The 17,948-nt window shown below is 42.5% G+C and overlaps 1 protein-coding gene across 1 annotated transcript in view; it reads left to right on the top strand.

Moving 5' to 3' along the window:
- The first annotated feature begins 1,565 nt into the window (after window positions 1–1,565).
- The window catches only part of ABCC11 (ATP binding cassette subfamily C member 11), a 59,575-nt gene continuing 43,192 nt past the window's right edge, over window positions 1,566–17,948 (top strand). The window contains exons 1-5 of the mRNA XM_047837238.1: window positions 1,566–1,664; window positions 3,409–3,545; window positions 6,560–6,718; window positions 11,312–11,459; window positions 13,608–13,841. Coding sequence (XP_047693194.1) covers window positions 1,566–1,664; window positions 3,409–3,545; window positions 6,560–6,718; window positions 11,312–11,459; window positions 13,608–13,841 — 777 coding nt within the window. The remainder of the gene's footprint in view (window positions 1,665–3,408; window positions 3,546–6,559; window positions 6,719–11,311; window positions 11,460–13,607; window positions 13,842–17,948) is intronic.

Below are 17,948 nucleotides of genomic sequence, written 5' to 3' on the forward strand. Positions count from 1 at the left end.
AATTTTACTGTAATGTGTCTGTGTTCCAGGCTGGTTCATGGCAGCCAGAAATCTTGTTTCTTCCCAGAGTCTTAAACAAATTGTGTGACACTCTCTCTTACCCAAAACATGTCCTTCTCTCTCTTTGTTCATTTCCATCATCCCTGAGAGATTCACTCATAGCGTCACATGGCAAGTATATCTCATACCCTGATGCCCCCCGTCTGGGGACCCTGTCTTGCATGGTCTCCAGCAGAATTCCAGAAATGGAATCCACCAGTTCTGGTTGTGATTTGCTGAAAGGAAGTGGGATGGGAGGGAATGGAATAAAGGCGTTTGGAAAATTCTTCTCCCAAGACTGGGTAGTGTGCAAGTCTACTTACTTGAAGCACAATCCAATATTTCAATGTCAAGAGCTGTATCTGAACCCTAAGACAGGCTCCATAATTTGCAGGATCCAGTGCCAAATGAAAATATGGGGCTCCTTGTTCCAAATTATTAAGGATTTCAAGATAGTGACAGTAGAGCCTTAGCTAAGCCTGGGCCTTTCTGAATATAAGGCTCTGTAAGGCACTGGTCATACCCCATGATGCTGGCCCTGTTGGTCATACCCTGGTCATACCCTGTTATATACTCTCTTTTTCCATTCCTTCAGAAATATTCTTAATTGCCATCCCCTCCCCCAACCCAGGCACATGGGTGTTCTGGAAGTGAGTCACATACTCAGAAAGGTAAAATGGAAAGCATTTTAATATATTTTATTATTTTTTTTCTTTTTAATGTTTATTTTTGGGAGAGAGAGACAGAGCATGAGCGGGGGAGGGGCAGAGAGAGAAGGAGACAGAATCCGAAGCAGGCTCCAAGCTGTCAGCACAGAGCCTGACGTGGGGCTCAAACTCACGAACTGCGAGATCATGACCTGAGCTGAAGTCGGATGCTTAACCCACTGAGCCACCCAGGCGCCCCCGCATTTTAATATATTTTTAAAATACCTTGGGTTATTTAAGATTCCTAAATTATGTCCAACTCCAATCCCCTGATTCTGTGAAAACTGAGAGTCAGAAAATGGCAAAATTGCATTTTTTAAATTTGTTTACTCATCCATTTATCCTTTATTTACTGAGCACCTGCGATCCTTCTAGCACTTTCCCAGGCTCCAAGGATTCAATAGTGAGCTAAACAGACATGTCCCTGTCCTTGTGAGGCTCTCTATTTAGAGCGGGAAATGAACTCTGAACAAATAACGATTCACACAAATATTTAATTACAAACTGGGGTAAGAGAAGAAGCATGGTTCTATGAGCAGGCTTGGCCCTAGGTTGTAGGGTTGGGAGTGGGTGGTTAGAAAAGGTTTCCCTAAGTGATCTTAAGCCTCAGTAGATGTTTAAAAAGAGGGAGCCATTCCAGGAAGAGGGAAGAGCAGGTGCTGTGTCAGTGGCCCAACCTTCTGCATGAACTCGGCACACTCCCTGCAGGGGGATGTCCCCCTCTCCTGACTGCTCAGGGCTGAATCTAAGCTGCTCTTACCTGCTGCCTTTTCAGATTCTCTGATTCTTGGAAAAGAAGGATTGGCACAAGAGCTGAAAATGACCAGGAAGAGGATACACTGGGTCCCCAGGTCTTCTGGTGGCCTCGTGAATCTTGGCATGGACATGAGCAATGACATGGTTTCAGGACTCAGCTATGTAAGTAGGTCTCCTTTGCATCAAAATACCAGGAAACTGAATTGACAGGGTATTCTCAATGGTCATTAATTAGGTTAGAAAATTTTGTCCCATATTTATTCAACCTTGATTTCTTTTAATGAATCTCAGGCTTCACAATTAGATGAATTGTACTCCCTGGTCATGACACACCCTCTTGGTCTATCTATCTACCTATAACCTATGTATCTATCTATGTATCTATCTATCTATCGCCTATTTATCTATGTATTTACTTATAATAATACAATAAGCACCTGTAAACCCATCAACAACTCACCACCTTGGACCTTAACAATCACATCCAGCTATTGATCTTCTCCCCGACTTTATTCCCCAGTTTTCCCTACCTGAAGTAAATACTGTTCCAGATCTTTTCTCATCAATCCCTTACTATGCTTCAAAAATACTATTATTTATCCTATATGAAGCCCTAAAGACAATATTCTTTTTTATTTTAGTTGTTTCCCACTTTATCAATTTTTAAAAATGTTTATTTTTGAGAGAGAGAGAGAGAGAGAGAGAGAGAGAGAGAGAGAGAGAGACTGAGCACAGGCGGGAGAGGGGCAGAGAGCGAGAGATACAGAGTCCAAAGCAGGCTCCAGGTTCTGAGCTGTCAGCACAGAGCACGATGTGGGGTTCGAATCCAAGAACTTGGAGATCATGACCTAAGCCGAAGTCAGCCACTTAACTGACTGAGCTACCCAGATGCCCCTGTTTCCCACTTTATCAAAAGGGTCACATGTAATGTTTGGGGCTTACTTTCTTATTGATTTCTTTTTGGTGGGTTTACTCTCAGAGGGCAACTTGGTCTCACATTGTGTGGGTGACTAACTATAGCTCCCTTTATTCTTGTCTACACTGTGTACCACAGATAAAAAAAATGGGGAGGTAGAGTGACCTGTCCAGAGGCACCCAGTGAATGTAGGGCATACCCAAGGCTGGGACTCAGTTGTCCTAACTCCTGGCCCACTGCTTATTCCCTACCCAGCAACCTTTTTTTTTATTTAAAAAAATTTTAAAATCTTTATTTTTGAGAGAGACAGACAGACAGAGTGTGAGCAGGGGAGGGAAGAGAGAGAGGGAGACACAGAATCTGAAGCAGGCTTCAGGCTCTGAGCTGTTAGCACAGAGCCTGACGCAGGGCTCGAACTCATGAACTGTGAGATCATGACATGAGTCAAAGTTGGATGCTTAACTGACTGAGCCACCCAGGCGCCCCTCTTTTATTTTTTTCTTTAAATTGAGGTATAATTGATGTGAAACTTACTAGTTTCAAGTGTACAACATTTATTCAATATTTACATATAGTGCAAAAAGGTCACTACAATATTACTTCCATCATCACATATAATTACAAACTTTTTTCTTGTGATGGGAAATTTTAAGATCTACTCCTTACCAGCTTTAAAACATACAAGGCAGTATTATTAACTGTATCAACCATGCCATACATTATAACCCCATGACTTATTTATTTTATAACTGAAAGTTTGTGTCTTTTCATCCCCATCACCCATTCTGCCCACACCCCACCCCTGATCTGTTCTCTGAGCTCTTTGTTGGTGTTGTTTTTAAGTTCCACATATAAGTGAGATCATACAGTGTTTGTCTTTCTCTGACTCTAGCAGCTGGATGTGGAAAGATCCATCATCTTTGGGCGGCCAACACTCCAGGACAGTATGAGGTCAGGAAACTGATGCTCTTTTGGTTTTTCTTTCCCAAGAAAACTTACACCCTAGAAGACAGCCCCTGGAGCCAGCAGGTGAGGAAGCCTGAGACACGAGGGACAGCAACAGAGCTCCATTGGGGGAAGTATGATGCTGCCTGGAGAACCATGATTCCCTTCCGTCCCAAGCCACAGTGAGTTCTGAGGGGGAGGTGAGGGGCAGTACCCATTATGACAATGTTTCTCAGACACAAACACATACATCCCTCCCAAAGATGTCTGAACATGTCATCACCACAGCCAAATAAGTCTAGAGCAGCCTGAGGCACATCAGAAGGCAGAGTCAGATCATTCATTCATTTATTCTTTCATTCATCTATTTACTCATCCAACAAAGATTCATTGAGAACCTACCAGACACTGTGCTAGACCTCAGAGGAAAAGTACTAAGCAAGGCAGACATGATTCTTGCCCATCATAGACCACGCATTGGGGAAAAAGACAATAGCAAGTAAACTCATAAAGAAACATGTGGTTACAAGCTGCTTGAAGACAGTGCTATGAAGTTTGGGGGAGGGGGGAGGTGGGCGGTGCTGAGGGACATTGAAACAGTGACAACTTGGTAGGTGCTTGGTACTTAAGCTGTGCTCTGGAGGATAAACATGATTTTACCAGGCCAAAGTAAAAGAAGGATGATCTGAGCAGAGGGAACAGCATGTGCAAAGGCCTGGCCTTGAGGTGAAAGGAATACAACATGATGTGTCCAGGAACTGAGGAGGCCAACATCACTGGAATCATGTGTGATGATGGGCATGGCATGAGATGAGATTGCAGAGGGACATAAGTCTCCACAGGGCACATTAAATATGTTAGTCTTCATTCTAAGAGAAATGAGGAGCTGTTAAATGCCCTATGATGGTACCCTTAAACTTATGAGTTAAAGAAATTCAATGTATCCTTCTCCAGTAAATCAAAGTTTAAAATAACCATTCCCAAATGGCTTTCTGACTTCTACAATCTTGCTTTCAGGGTCCTGCACAGAATCAGGTACATATTCATTTATTCATCGTCTACAGACAGGACCTTAACATTCTTCTAGAATGATTCTAGAATCATCCTAGAATTGCCACAAGGACTCTGTTTTGTATTAACAATCCCCTCTTCTCTCTCACATGTTTGCTAAGATTTTATCAACAAACTGGAGTTGTTTTCCTATTTTTTTGAAAACCTGAGCTCCCATCACCACATCACTCCCACTGAATTGCTCTTATCTCCACCAAGAATAAATAATGTGGGTGCTTAAGTGTACCCAGGCAGCCTCATTGAGAGAAACATTCTGCTTCTACCAGACCTTGGGCATAGTGGCACCAGCTCATAGATTCTTGCCCTTTCTCTGCAATCACACATGCTCCACGTATCTAGTGATACCTGGTACAGACTCCCACCTTCCTAGCCCCTTCTCTCTCCAGCATGTAGACAAAGGTGTGGCTAGCCTTGCCCAGAATGCACAGCCTCCGGGGCTGGTGGGTGGTGAGGCTGGGAAGGGCCAGTGAGTGGAGAAGAGGGTGTAGCCCAAAACAAAACAAAAGCATCCCGTGCGTTTGGCATTTTGTATTCTCATCTCTCGCCCCAAGTCTTTTTTTTTTAATTGAATTTTCTTCATATTGAAACATACAGCATTAAAGGCAACTTTGGAAAAAAAGAAGTAGAAATTATATACAATCCCAACACCCTAGTCGAATCATTATTTCTGTATTTGTGAATCATTTCCAGGAATATGACCTTGTCATTCTAGTTTATTTACTTTTTATTCCATTTTTTATTTTTGTTAAAATTACATAAGCAAAATATAGAAAACATGAAACAGTGAGAATCTCTTTTATCTTTACCAATTCTAATCCCTTTGTCAAAGTCAACCACTATTAATAATTTGAAATAAATGTATGTATACATATATAAATGTGTATATATAAAAATGTAAATCCATAAAAATGTAAATGTATATATAAAAATGTACATATAATACATAAGTATGTAAATATACATACATATACATAAATATATAAATGTGTATATACAATTGTTAATAGTGGTTGACTTTATATATATAGTTTTGTCTGCTTTCTCTCATTTCTTCCTTTTTTAAAAGTTTATTTATTTATTTTGAGAGAGAGAGAGAGAGAGCACATGCATGTTGGGTAGGGGCAGAGAGAGAGGGAGAGAGAGAATCCCAAACAGGCTCTGTGCTGTCAGTGCAGAGCCTGATGTGGGGCTTGATCCCACAAACCCTGAGATCATGACCTGAGCCAAAATCAAGATTCAAATGTTTAAGTGACTGAGACACCCAGGCTACCCCTTCCTTTTGTTTTTTAATGTTTATTTATTTTTGAGAGAGTGAGCATGTGCGTGTAAGTGGGGCAGGAGCAGAGAGAGAGGGGGGGACAGAGGATCCAGAGCAGACTCTGTGCTAGTAGCACAGAGCCTGATGCAGGGCTCAGACTCACAAACCGTGAGATCATGACCTGAACTGAAGTCAGACACTTAACTGACTGAGCCACCCAGTTGGTTTTTTTATGTAAGTAAAAATACTTTTTACTTTTTTTATGTACATAAAAATATAAATTTCTTGACCCACAAGTGGCCTTTTTTTCCTTTCTTACTATGCTCAGAGCTCATTTCATGTTCTACATATAGGTCAACTCTATTTGTGGACGCTTGTGCATTGTTTTCCACATATGGGTATACCCTATTTCTTTTCTTTCTTTTTAAGTCATTCCCCTAATAATAGGTGTTTTTGTTGTTTCTGTTTTTTTTTAATTATTTTAAGTTTATTTATTTATTTTGAGAGAGAGAGAGAGTGCACACAGCAGGGGTGGGCAGAGAAAAAGAGAAACAGAATCCCAAGCAGGCTCTATGCCAGGGCTCAAACTCAAAAACTGTGAGATCATGACTTGAACCAAGATCAGAAGTTGGATGCTCAACCAACTGCACCACCCAGGCACCCTTGTTGTTTCTGGTTTTTAACTATCACACATAATAGAGTAATAAAAAAAAAAGCATGCTTTTTTTTTTGTACATCCAGATGACCACACTGTGCTTTTTACATAGTATATAATTCATTCCTGCAAAATCTTGCCCTTGGCTTAATTTTATGTCTTTACAGCCCTTATCATAAGGGCAACTATATGACCTGTGACCTCTCTGCTAGGTTTCCTGCCCCTCAGCCCATGGATGATGCTGGCCTCTTCTCCTACTTCACGTTGTCATGGCTCACCCCACTCATGGTCCTAGGTTTGCAGAGACGCTTAGATGAGAACACCATCCCCCAGCTGTCGGTCCATGATGCCTCAGACAAAAATGCTAAAAGGTAAAGTCTTATTGGACAAACCACTGGGTTGGTTAAAGACCATGTCTTGTGGGATTGGTGACCAAGGATGCTTAAGAGTAGCAGGTAGGGTCAGTCTTCAGACAACCAAAGAATATTGACTCTAGCAAGAGGTCTCACTATACTTCATGAACCCCCTGAAATGGTACTTACTTTATATGTATAGGCTGGAGACCTTTGTCTGGAGCAAGGATTCACATCTTTTACCTGATTTGCCTAAGGGCCCAAGACCCCAAGAAAGTTAGAAATTACTGCCTATTGTCCCTTTTGCTTTTTCTTCTGGATCAGATGTTTACCTATGTCACTCATCATTAAATTTTGGGTTAGTGACCAGTCTCCGAATCCTTAAGTCATCACTAACTAGGTGTGTGGTTAAGGTTCCTACACAACCTACTTCACAAGGTAATATGAGGATTAAAGGGGGGGGGGAACGAATAAACGACTTCAAATGTTCTATACTCATGTTCCTACCTCTAGCTACTTCATGAGAGACACCAGGTAGAGAATCACATTATCCAAATGTGCTCCAGGAAATGGTAGTCCCTGGAGAGCTTCCCAGAAGAGAGCATTCTGCGGTCAAGTGAGTCTGTGAAATGTGGCATACTTATTGCCAGGTCTCAGAGATTTGTTTACAAAGCAAATTAATGTACTTAAGTCACTGAGAAAACAGAAACTGGTTTAACTTTGACCCATTGCTTCTTGGAATTATTCAGTAAAGAAAAAAAAAGTCTTCAAGGAACACCAACCTCTTGCATAATGCCAGATGTTGATCAGAATCTCACTGGCTACCCGCTATGATGTCAGACAAGTCATTTACCCTTTCCAAGACCCTGTGTCTTTATGTATAAAATAAAGGATTATAAAATTTATCTCATGGTCCTTCACAGAATTGTTGTAAGAATCAAAAGAGATGGTAAATTCAATATGAAGCACCTGGAAAAATGCCTGGTGCATAATAGACAACCAAAGTGTTTGTCCTTCTGTGACCATTATGAGCACAGGATCTCCTGATCTACGTCTATTCACTTAGGGGTCACTGATTCTGCCGTTTTTGTTCTATAACTCACATGAAAGTGTCCACCAATACTTTTTTACAAATCACTCCACTTTGGGATTTTTTTTTTTAAGTAATTATCCACGCATTCACACCTTTACAGAGGCTTCTTTGTGTTCACCACTGAACCAGCAGGGTTCTAGGGTGCATCTTCCCTAGTCTTTCAGGAGAACTACTTTGACTTCTGTGAGGATTTGCTGACAAACTGCCAGCCATCAATCGTCACTACCACTCACATCAGCCACAGCAGCAGAGCCACCATTGTCACCACCATCACCTTCATTATTACTATCACAATTCGTATTTCTCATTTGCCCATCCAGCACCTCCCATGACCATTACAAAAGGGTTATGAAGTAAATAGGAAAGATGCGATTTCCCCCATTTACACTTGAAGAAACTGAAAACTCAGAGAAGCAAAATTATGTTCCTTGAATCATAGTTAATGAATGGAGGAGGTGAAGTTTGAAACCATGTCTTTTGAAGATTTTTTTCTTAATTTACCTTAATGTTTGTTTATTTTTGAGAGGGGGGGAGGGGGAGAGAGAGAGAGGGAGACACAGAATTGGAAGCAGACTCCAGGCTCCGAGCTGTCAGCATAGAGCCCGACACGGGGATTGGACCCATGAACCATGAGATCATTACCTGAGTCAAAGTCAGACGCTTAACCGACTAAGCCACCCAGATGCCCCTGAAACCAAGTCTTTTGAATCTGGTAATCATGGTGAGAAATTGATATAGTTGCTAAGAGAGTTGAGAGCAGGCTATGGGGAAACTTGGATTTGTTTAGTCAAAGTGGAACAAACTCCAGAGCTTTTTATCTCTGTGGATTGGGTTACATGTGGGGATAGAGCTGGAATGAAGGGAGGTGGCCCCAAAGTTTGGCCCATGAATAATGAAATCCTCTAACACATATGGGTGTCATTTTTGCTTTACTTACCTAGGGCCCAGACCCCCCAAGTTATCTGGCCCACACAAATGGGCATGGGATAGGACAGTTGTTTTATAAATTCAGGGAGGAAAAAGCAGCCTGGAGTTTTGATAGCAGGTGAGGGAAGGTAGGACAGGCAAATTCTCATGATGTTTGTTTCCTTCTGGCTTTAGGCTGGGCACAAGTGTCCGTGGCTATAGGAGTGAAGGGTAGAAAGTACTAGAACTGCCTGCCATGAGAGCCTTGACATAACATGCATAAGCAGTGCTGCTCTCAGGCCCTGAGCACAAAAGTTGGCTCTCCATGCTCCTGCTCTGTAAGTAGTCCTGGAGCCCCTGGGCATAGTCCTTGATGTTCTCACTATGGGCAGTGGTCATTGCCTTCCAGAGAGTGGAACATGATGGAGCAGGAGCCAGGAAGTAAAAGGGCACATGCCAACATGATGATTGCAGCTGAGAGGCTGGATTGTGGATGTGTGGGAGGCATCCTGGGCCACATTAAGACTCTGGAAGCTGTAAGCACCACAATGGCTATTTTCCAGTCACCAGCTCCTGTATCAAATATAATACAAAATAAAAGAGAAATATGAGCGAGTCAACAAAATTCTTAATTTCTGTCATGATAACTTCTTTGATGCTTTCTTGAAACATTGCTTTTCAATTTTTTCCTCCAAAGAAATGTTTTTGGTGTTCTTGTGTTGCTGGTGTCACACAAACAGCCTAGACATCATTCACTCAGATTGGCAAAATAAGGGCACATTTTTATATTTATTTATCTATGTTTTTAAGTTTCTCTTGAACTTGAGTTAATTAATTAAAATGTTTATTTAGTTTTTTGGGGGGGAGAGGAAAACAGAGAGGGGGACTGAGGATCTGAAGCAGGCTCCATGCTGACAACAGAGAGCCCGATGCAGGGCTCGAAATTACGAATCATGAGATTATGACCTGAGCAGAAGTCAGACACTTAACTGAGTGAGCCACCTAGGTGCCCCTAAGGGCACTTTCAATTAGGTGGTCCAACATTGGGTCACCCTTTAGGGGGCTTTAAAATAAGTGGAGGTCATAGTTTTGGGTTTTATGAATCTTAATCTGTGTATAAAAAAAAGAGTGACATTATTCGAAGTCTTAGGCTATTTCCTCAACTAAATGTATTCCAGGATAACAAAACAGTTGGTGAGATAAAGTTATTTTTTATAGAAAAATTCAAACTACTACATACAGAAGGAATGCCAGAATTAGAAATCACAATTTTGCCAGCACTAATGGAAGTGGATCTAGGCAATGGTCATCAATGATGAGGAATGAATGGCGGTGAATGAGTCAGGCTGATACAACTTAATCCACTGATACCCTGAACATTACTAATAATGGGACAGCTGACCCTGTGTCTTCTAATGTTATGCAAAAGAGGTACACTACATCACCTATTAAATATTTTTGTCAGCTGACCTGAATTCTGAATTTCATTAAGCCTCTAGATCTAACTAAGAATTTAATAGATACAGAGCATAGAAGGTCATATTAGACAAGACAGGGATGTAATCAGTCAAACCCAGAATGTGGGAAATTCTATGGGATAAATGACCCAATTTCTTCAACAAACAAATGGCAGAATGTGCAGAGAAGGGGAAACTACTACAGGTTAAAAAGAGATGCAAGAAATCTATCAGATTTGTCTTTTAAATGCAATGTGTGTGGAATGCCTGGGTGGCTCAGTCAGTTAGGCATCTAACTCTTGATCTTCCCTCAGGTCTTGATTTAAAGGTTGTGAGTTTAAGCTCCATGTTTTGCTCCATGCTGGGTGTGGAGCCTACTTTTAAAAAAATAATCAAATGCAATGTGTGGACCTTGTTTGGATCTTAGGCAGACTGACTATAAAAATGTGTTTGTTTGTTTTTTTTTAATTTTTTTTTTCAACGTTTATTTTTGGGACAGAGAGAGACAGAGCATGAACGGGGGAGGGGCAGAGAGAGAGGGAGACACAGAATCGGAAACAGGCTCCAGGCTCTGAGCCATCAGCCCAGAGCCTGACGCGGGGCTCGAACTCACGGACCGCGAGATCGTGACCTGGCTGAAGTCGGACGCTTAACCGACTGCGCCACCCAGGCGCCCCTAAAAATGTGTTTTTGATGTAATTAGAGAAATTTGAAAAAGACTGTGTATTAAATGCCATTAAGGAATTTTATTAATATATGTAATTAATATATTTATATATAATAATTAATAGCTATAATAATTAATAATCATAATTAATAACTATTATAAGGTCGCTGTAGGGTTTTTTAAAGGCCTTATCTGGAACAGACACATCCTGAAGCATTTGTAGATGAAATGATATGTCTGGGATTTGCTTGAAATTCTCCAGCCAAAAAAAAAAAAAAAAAGACAAACAGGAAGAGAGAGGAAACACTAATGTCATATATCAATCATTCTTGAAATGGGAATGGGTATTTAGGGAGATTCCCTATGTCCTCTCTACTTTTGTGAGGTTTGAAAACTTCTGTAACAAAGCTTGCAGGCTTGCAAGACATATGACATGTGGGTGACATATGCAAAGAAACTTCACTTGGTTCACTTTTCCTCTTTTCAAGGCTCTGCCTCCTTTGGGAAGAAGAAGTCTCAAAGCATGGGATTGAAAAAGCTTCAGTGCTCCGAGTGATGATGAGGTTTCAAAGAACAAGGGCTATTTTGGATGTATTTCTGTGTTGCTGCTTCTCTGCCATGAGCGTGCTAGGGCCGGTAAGTGGCTGACTTCATGAGGTTTGGGGGACTCCAGGCTTTAGAAATTAGCACGTTAGGGGTGCCTGGGTGGCTCAGTTGGTTAAGCGCCCGACTTCAGCTCGGGTCATGATCTCATGGTTTGTGAGTTTGAGCCCCGTGTCTGGCTCTGTGCTGACAGCTCAGAGCCAGGAGCCTACTTCGGATTCTGTGTTCCCCTCTCTCTCTGCCCTTCCCCTGCTCACACTTTGTCTCTGTCTCTCTCCAAAATAAATAAACATAAAAGGGGGAGAAAAAAAAAGAAATTGGCAATTTCAAGTCCACACCAGGAGTTGGGGACAGTTTGCCTTTCAACTGCTACTCAGAAGATAAAGAGCTTTTGGAGGCAGTAGAGCTAGTAGTTAGGAATGTGAATTCTTTTTGTTTGTTTATTTTAATGTTTATTTTTGAGAGAGGGAGAGAGTGCACATGCATGCAAGCTGGGGAGGGGCAGAGAGAGAGGGAGACAGAGGATCTGAAGTGGGCTCTGCATTGACAGCAGAGAGCCTGATGTGGGGCTAGAACTCATGAATACCATGAGATCTTGACTTGAGCCAAAGTTTAACCAACTGAGCCACCCAGGCACCCAGGAGTGTGAGTTCTGCAGCCATCGCTTGGGTTCGAACCTTGGCCCTGCCACTTAATTGCTGGGTGACTTTAGGTAATGTGTTTATCTTCTCTGTGTCTTAGTTTCTTCAAGGAACCCCAAGACACTCTTAGTGGTTGACCTCATGGAAACCTTCATGTATAAATTGGATGGCATAACATTACCTGCCTCTCAGGGTAAATTTAAATGAGATAAATATATAAAGCACTTAGAACACAGCCTGACTCAGTATGAGCTAGCTGCTTTGAGAAATGGCTGAGCAGCTCTGGGAATGTAGGTGGTAGGAACTAATGGAGGACCAATGTACCATGGTTGGGATGAACTAGCTTTATTTCCTGTCCTCCAGGTCTTCAGGCCAAGATTCTAAGTGCAGAGAGTAAGTCCCATTGTCCTAGCTGGGGTCACATGCTCACCAGTTAGCCAGCAGAGCATAAGGCTCTTTGACAATCTGGCCTGGACTGCATGCCACGGGACAGGTGCAAGTCTTTCCAGATGAAAACGGGAGTGCTATTACCAGCTAAGAGGAGAACGGATGTAGGTCAGGAAGGAACAACAGCTGATGACACACAGAGATATATGACTAGGTGACAGTGTGCTGGATATTCTTCATTTGTCCCTCTAGCTCCATCTTCCACCATTGCCCATGCTGCCCTGTGCCCCTAATGCATGGCCTGTATGGATCACATTAATGGGGTCCCCCTGCCCTCTGGCTTCTGGTTGGGTTGGACCAATGGAAGACTACAATAGGAGACTGCAGGGAAGGAGAAAGTGAAGGCAGGATATTTATTTCTCTGACTGCCTCCTTCCCTGACACTGGAGGTTGGGACCAGACTTCTGGGAGGAGCCCTTTCTGTATGACTTTCTCCTTCTGGATTCCAGTGACCTAACTCTACCCTGTCCCTCCAGGTCTGGAAGATAACAGTTCCCTGCTGTCACTAGCTTCATGTGTTCTGCCATTCCTTGTTGGATTTCCCAAATTCTGCCCACACCTTCATAAATTGTCACTTCATCAGCTCCTGAGTTACCCCTGTTGGGTGTGTGTTCTGTTTCCTGTCAGACCAAGCTATGAGGTGGCGGAGCCAGGATTCAGATCTGGGTCTGTTCAACTCCTGTCTCCTCCAAGGGGACTGTGAGCTTGAGAGCAAGGTTATGTTTCAGTTAGTTTTGATCATTTTTAAAAGTTTTTATTTTATTTTATTTCTGAGAGAGAGAATGAGAGAGAGAGAGAGACACCAAGAAAGCACAGCAGGGGAGGAGCAGAGAGAAAGAGGGAGACCCAGAATCTGAAGCAGGCTCTAGGCTCTGAGTTGTCAGCACAGGAGCCCAATGCAGGATTCAAACTCACGAACTGCAAGATCATGGCCTGAAGTCAGATGCTTAACTGACTGAGCTACCCAGGTGCCACAGTTAGGGTCATTTAATAAGCTCCCAGTCTTGACCTGAGGACCTCACACACAGCCCATGTTTATTATGCCTGAAAGGATGGAGAAGTCTGAATAATTCAAACTCCTGTTTCCTTCTAGATGCTGGTTATACCAAAGATCCTGGAATATTCTGAAAAGCAGTCGGGGAGTATTGCCTATGGAGTAGGCCTCTGCTTTGCCCTCTTTCTCATTGAGTGCATGAAGTCCCTGTGTCTGTGTTCCTGCTGGGTCTTCAACCAGCGCACAGGCATCAGGTTTCGTTCTGCTGTTTTCTCCTTTGCCTTTCAGAAACTAATGCAATTTAAGTCTCTAACACACGTCACCACAGGAGAGGTGAGTGTCTGGGACTGGATACTGGAGGCCATGCTTGCCTAGCCTTCCTCCAGACATTCCTGCTCTGGGGGCGGGGAGAGGGAGGAAAAGGAGTTAGAAAATGAGGAATAAAGAGAAAAGAAATAATTCCTAGGATGAGTGTCGATAATCACCAAGAATTACCTCTGGAGACAAGAACAGGTCAACGGTAACCCAGGGGGATGCCACTTCCATTAGAGGACTTGAAAGAGATTTATTGAACCCATAGTTACTGAGGTCTACTCTGTTCTAGGCCCTGAGGATACAGCAGTGAACAGAAAGACACCAATCCTCAGTTTCAGCACACTGGAAAGTGTATCCCCTCACCCAGCCTGGGGAGGAGGGTAAGGGAGGGACATGCTCAGGGAAACCAAGGGAGGAGCGATTGTAGATTATCTCTCAGCATGTTAATTCTTGTCTGTGAAAGAGGAGTACTTAGAGCTGCCTGGTTACCAGTTCCCTGCTCTTGCTCTCCTAACAAACAAACAAACAAACAACAGAGATTAGAAAAAGATGCTCCAACTTATGACCCTCAGTCATGGGAGTATTGGAACTTTATATATTAATTTCATGTTCCCTATTTTTCAGTTGCTTACGGTTGCCTCGAGGAGCATGGATTGCTTTTATATTCAAACAGACATTTGATGGGACACCTGGATGGCTCCGTCAGTTAAGCTTTTGACTCTTGATCTCGGGTCTTGATTTCAGGGTCGTGAGTTCAAACCCCACGTTGGGCTCCGCACTGGGTGTGAAGCCCACTTAAAAAAAAAAAAAAGGAAAATGAACAAACATTTGAATTTTTGGAACAGGCAGTGCTTCTTTGACTTCTTCCCTTTGCCATCTGGCATCAGCAACTGTCCAACCTCACCTACTTTTGTCTCCACTCCTCCATCCCCAGGTTGGTTTCTTCCCTTTGGCCAGGCCTGGCTTAACCTACAGTTCTCAAACACACCAGGCATTTCTACCTCCAGGCAACGTTTTTCACGTCACCCCTGCCCTTCTATAATCCCATTCATCCTTCAAAGCCCCATTAAGGTGTCCTCTCCTTCACAACAAAATTGCTAAACCCCACTGTCTACTCCCACCAAGCACAAATCTGGCTGCCCCGTATGAGCCCCCTTCAAAGACATATAAACCCTTTCAGATTCACTGCTCTATCCCTCAAAATGCCAATGTTTGAATTACACAGGACAGATGTCCAAAACAATGTCTGCTAAATTGACCACTGTCAGGTGGATCTTTTTCTAAACTCAATAGCAAACATAAGGTATTTGTTATCATTGTTACCATTATTCTTCACCATTTTTTTAGTCTTGGAACCTTAGGCAAGGTTCCATGCAGTCTCTCTGAAGCTGTAGAATAATAATAAGACCCGCCTTATAGGATTGTTGTCTCATAGGATTAAATGAGTTAGTACATACAAAGCATGTAGGAAGGGGACAGTGTTTTAGAAGTGTTAGATTGTATTACTAATTTCTGTTAGGCCTTGAGCATGGGGGCTCCCTGTTGTCCTGCACTTGACTGAAGTTGAAATCCATGGCAGTCCTTCTCCCTACTGATCTTGGGAGACTCATCATAGTAATTGCTAACTTCCACTAAGCCAGACGTTGACCCCAGGGCTTTACCTCATTAGCTCAGTCAGTCCTCTGACAACACTCTTATGTGGTAGTTTCTGTTATTGTTCCCATTGTCACAGAGGTAGAAACTGAGGCAAGGAGGGAGTAGGAAACTTGTGCAAGGTCACGTGATTGGTAAGCAGCAGAGCCTGGCTGCAGGGTCCAGGCTCTGAACCAGGGCACCTACCTGCCTTGCCAAGGAGACCTTCCACATTGAGGCCAGCTCTCTTTCCTTTTCCATGTGCCTCTGTTCCGAGCACCTGCTGTGTGCAAGGCCGATTTCCCCAAACAGCCTCACAGAACATAAGACAAGACAGCCCACTCAGAAGTGGAGATGGATGTAGCTGCTCACCTGAGGAATCCTAGAGTTGTTTTCATAAATTTTACTTTAAAAATAATTTAAAAAACACCTGCATATGTTCTCCTTGGGCACAAAATAGAATAGATGACTCCCTGGGCCCAGTCACTTCCCTTATGCCTGGAGGTGACCTCCATTATCAATTTGGCTTGTGTCCTTCTAGACTTTTTAAAGTGCATTTAGGTACACATGCAAGTTACCCAGGGAAAACATACTGTATCTTGGGTGTGTGTGTTTTAAGTTTATTTATTTATGTATTTTGAGAGAGCGAGAGAGAGTGAGAGAGAGCATGATTACACAAGCAGGGGAGGGGCAGAGAGAGGGGGAGAATTCCAAGCAGGCTCTGCACCGTCAGCACAGAGACTGATGTGGGACTTGAATTCACAAACCTGAGCCCAGATCAAGAGTTGGACGTTCAACTGACTGAGCCATGTAGGCACCCCTGTGTGTGTGTGTCCTTTTTATATAAAGGATACTATATTTTACACAGGGTTCTGCCACTTGGTTTTACCAATAGAAAATGTATGATACAATTTTTTGGGTGAGTTTTTTTTTTTAAGTTCATTTATTTATTTTGAGAGAGAGAGAGAGAGAGAGAGAGAGAATGAGTGCATGAGTGGGGGAGGGGCAGAGAGAGAGGGAGAGAGAGTCCCAAGCATGTTCCATACGGTCAGTGAAGAGCCCAAGGCTGGGCTCCAACTCACGAACTGTGAGATCATGACCTGAGCCAAGATCAAGAGTCAGATGCTTAACGGACTGAGGCACCCAGGTGCTCCTTGGGTGAGTTTTTATGTCAGGGGAACTACATTGTTTGTGCCGTTTTGTAGCTTTTCTTCCCTCCTCATTATGTCTTAGCTTTCCATGTTCACACATATAGATCTTCCTCATTCTCTTTCAGTGATGCTTACTTAGAATTGTGGCACTTTCTTTTTTCCCCATTTTTATTGAGATACAACTGACACATAACATTGTATTAGTCCAAGGTATACAAGGTAATGATTTAATATAGCATTAATATAGCATTTTCAATATGCCAAAATTAAGTGTTTTATATGCACTATCTCATCAGTTGTCACATCAATGCTATGGAGTAGGTTGTATTATTATCCCCATTCTACTGATAGGCAACAAGGCTTAGAGAGACTGGGTAATGTGTCTTTGGCTCCACAGCTAGTAAATGACAGATCTGGGACATAAACTCTGACCAGTTTGCTCCAATACCCAATATTATCTGATACGCCTTGAGTGGATACTTTAGCTTTTCCCCACCAATGGACATTTAAGGTGTGTCCAGGGTTTTGCTGCTATAAGCACAGCTGTATTGGATATTCTTGCGTGCGTTTCCTCTAGCACATGCAAGTGTTTCTCAACAGAGAAAGAAAATAGCCAAGTCATGGGGTTTGTGCAATTATTAACTTTAAAAGATACTGTGAAACTCCTTTCTAAAGTGGCTATACTAGGGGCTATGCTTCTCATACACTTTCATCCTTTTTAAAAGATTCAGCCTGGGGCACATCCTGGGAACTGGAAGGAGATCAGTTTAAAGTTAAAAGGAAATCACATTTTAAGACATTCAGATTGCTCATTCTGAAAGACATTCATGATTTGGGTCCTTAAATATTTCTTGATTTGGAATGTCAGCTTTTATGTTACAGCTGGACTGGGAAGTATATATTGAGGAGCAGGGAAGTGGACAGAAGATTCTATAGCAAAAAATAAAAAAGAAAGATAAAAAGAATTAGTTCCTGCCTTAAAAAATTCAGCCATTGGGGCGCCTGGGTGGCTCAGTCGGTTGAGGGGCCGACTTTGGCTCAGGTCATGATCTCACGGTCCGTGGGTTCAAGCCCCGCGTCGGGCTCTATGCTGACAGCTCGGAGCCTGGGGCCTGTTTTGGATTCTGTGACTCCCTCTCTCTGACCCTCCCCCGTTCATGCTCTGTCTCTCTCTGTCTCAAAAATAAATAAACGTTAAAAAAAAAATTCAGCCATTATTATTATTAATAATGATTCATAATAATTCATTTATTAGAATGAATAAAATAGGCTAGGAGACTAGAAGCAAATCTCTGGGGAATCTGGATATTAGAAATAGTAGCAATAGTATGGTAAAACATAA

This window comes from Prionailurus viverrinus, chromosome E2 (genome assembly GCF_022837055.1).
Source record: "Prionailurus viverrinus isolate Anna chromosome E2, UM_Priviv_1.0, whole genome shotgun sequence".
Lineage (NCBI taxonomy): Eukaryota > Metazoa > Chordata > Mammalia > Carnivora > Felidae > Prionailurus > Prionailurus viverrinus.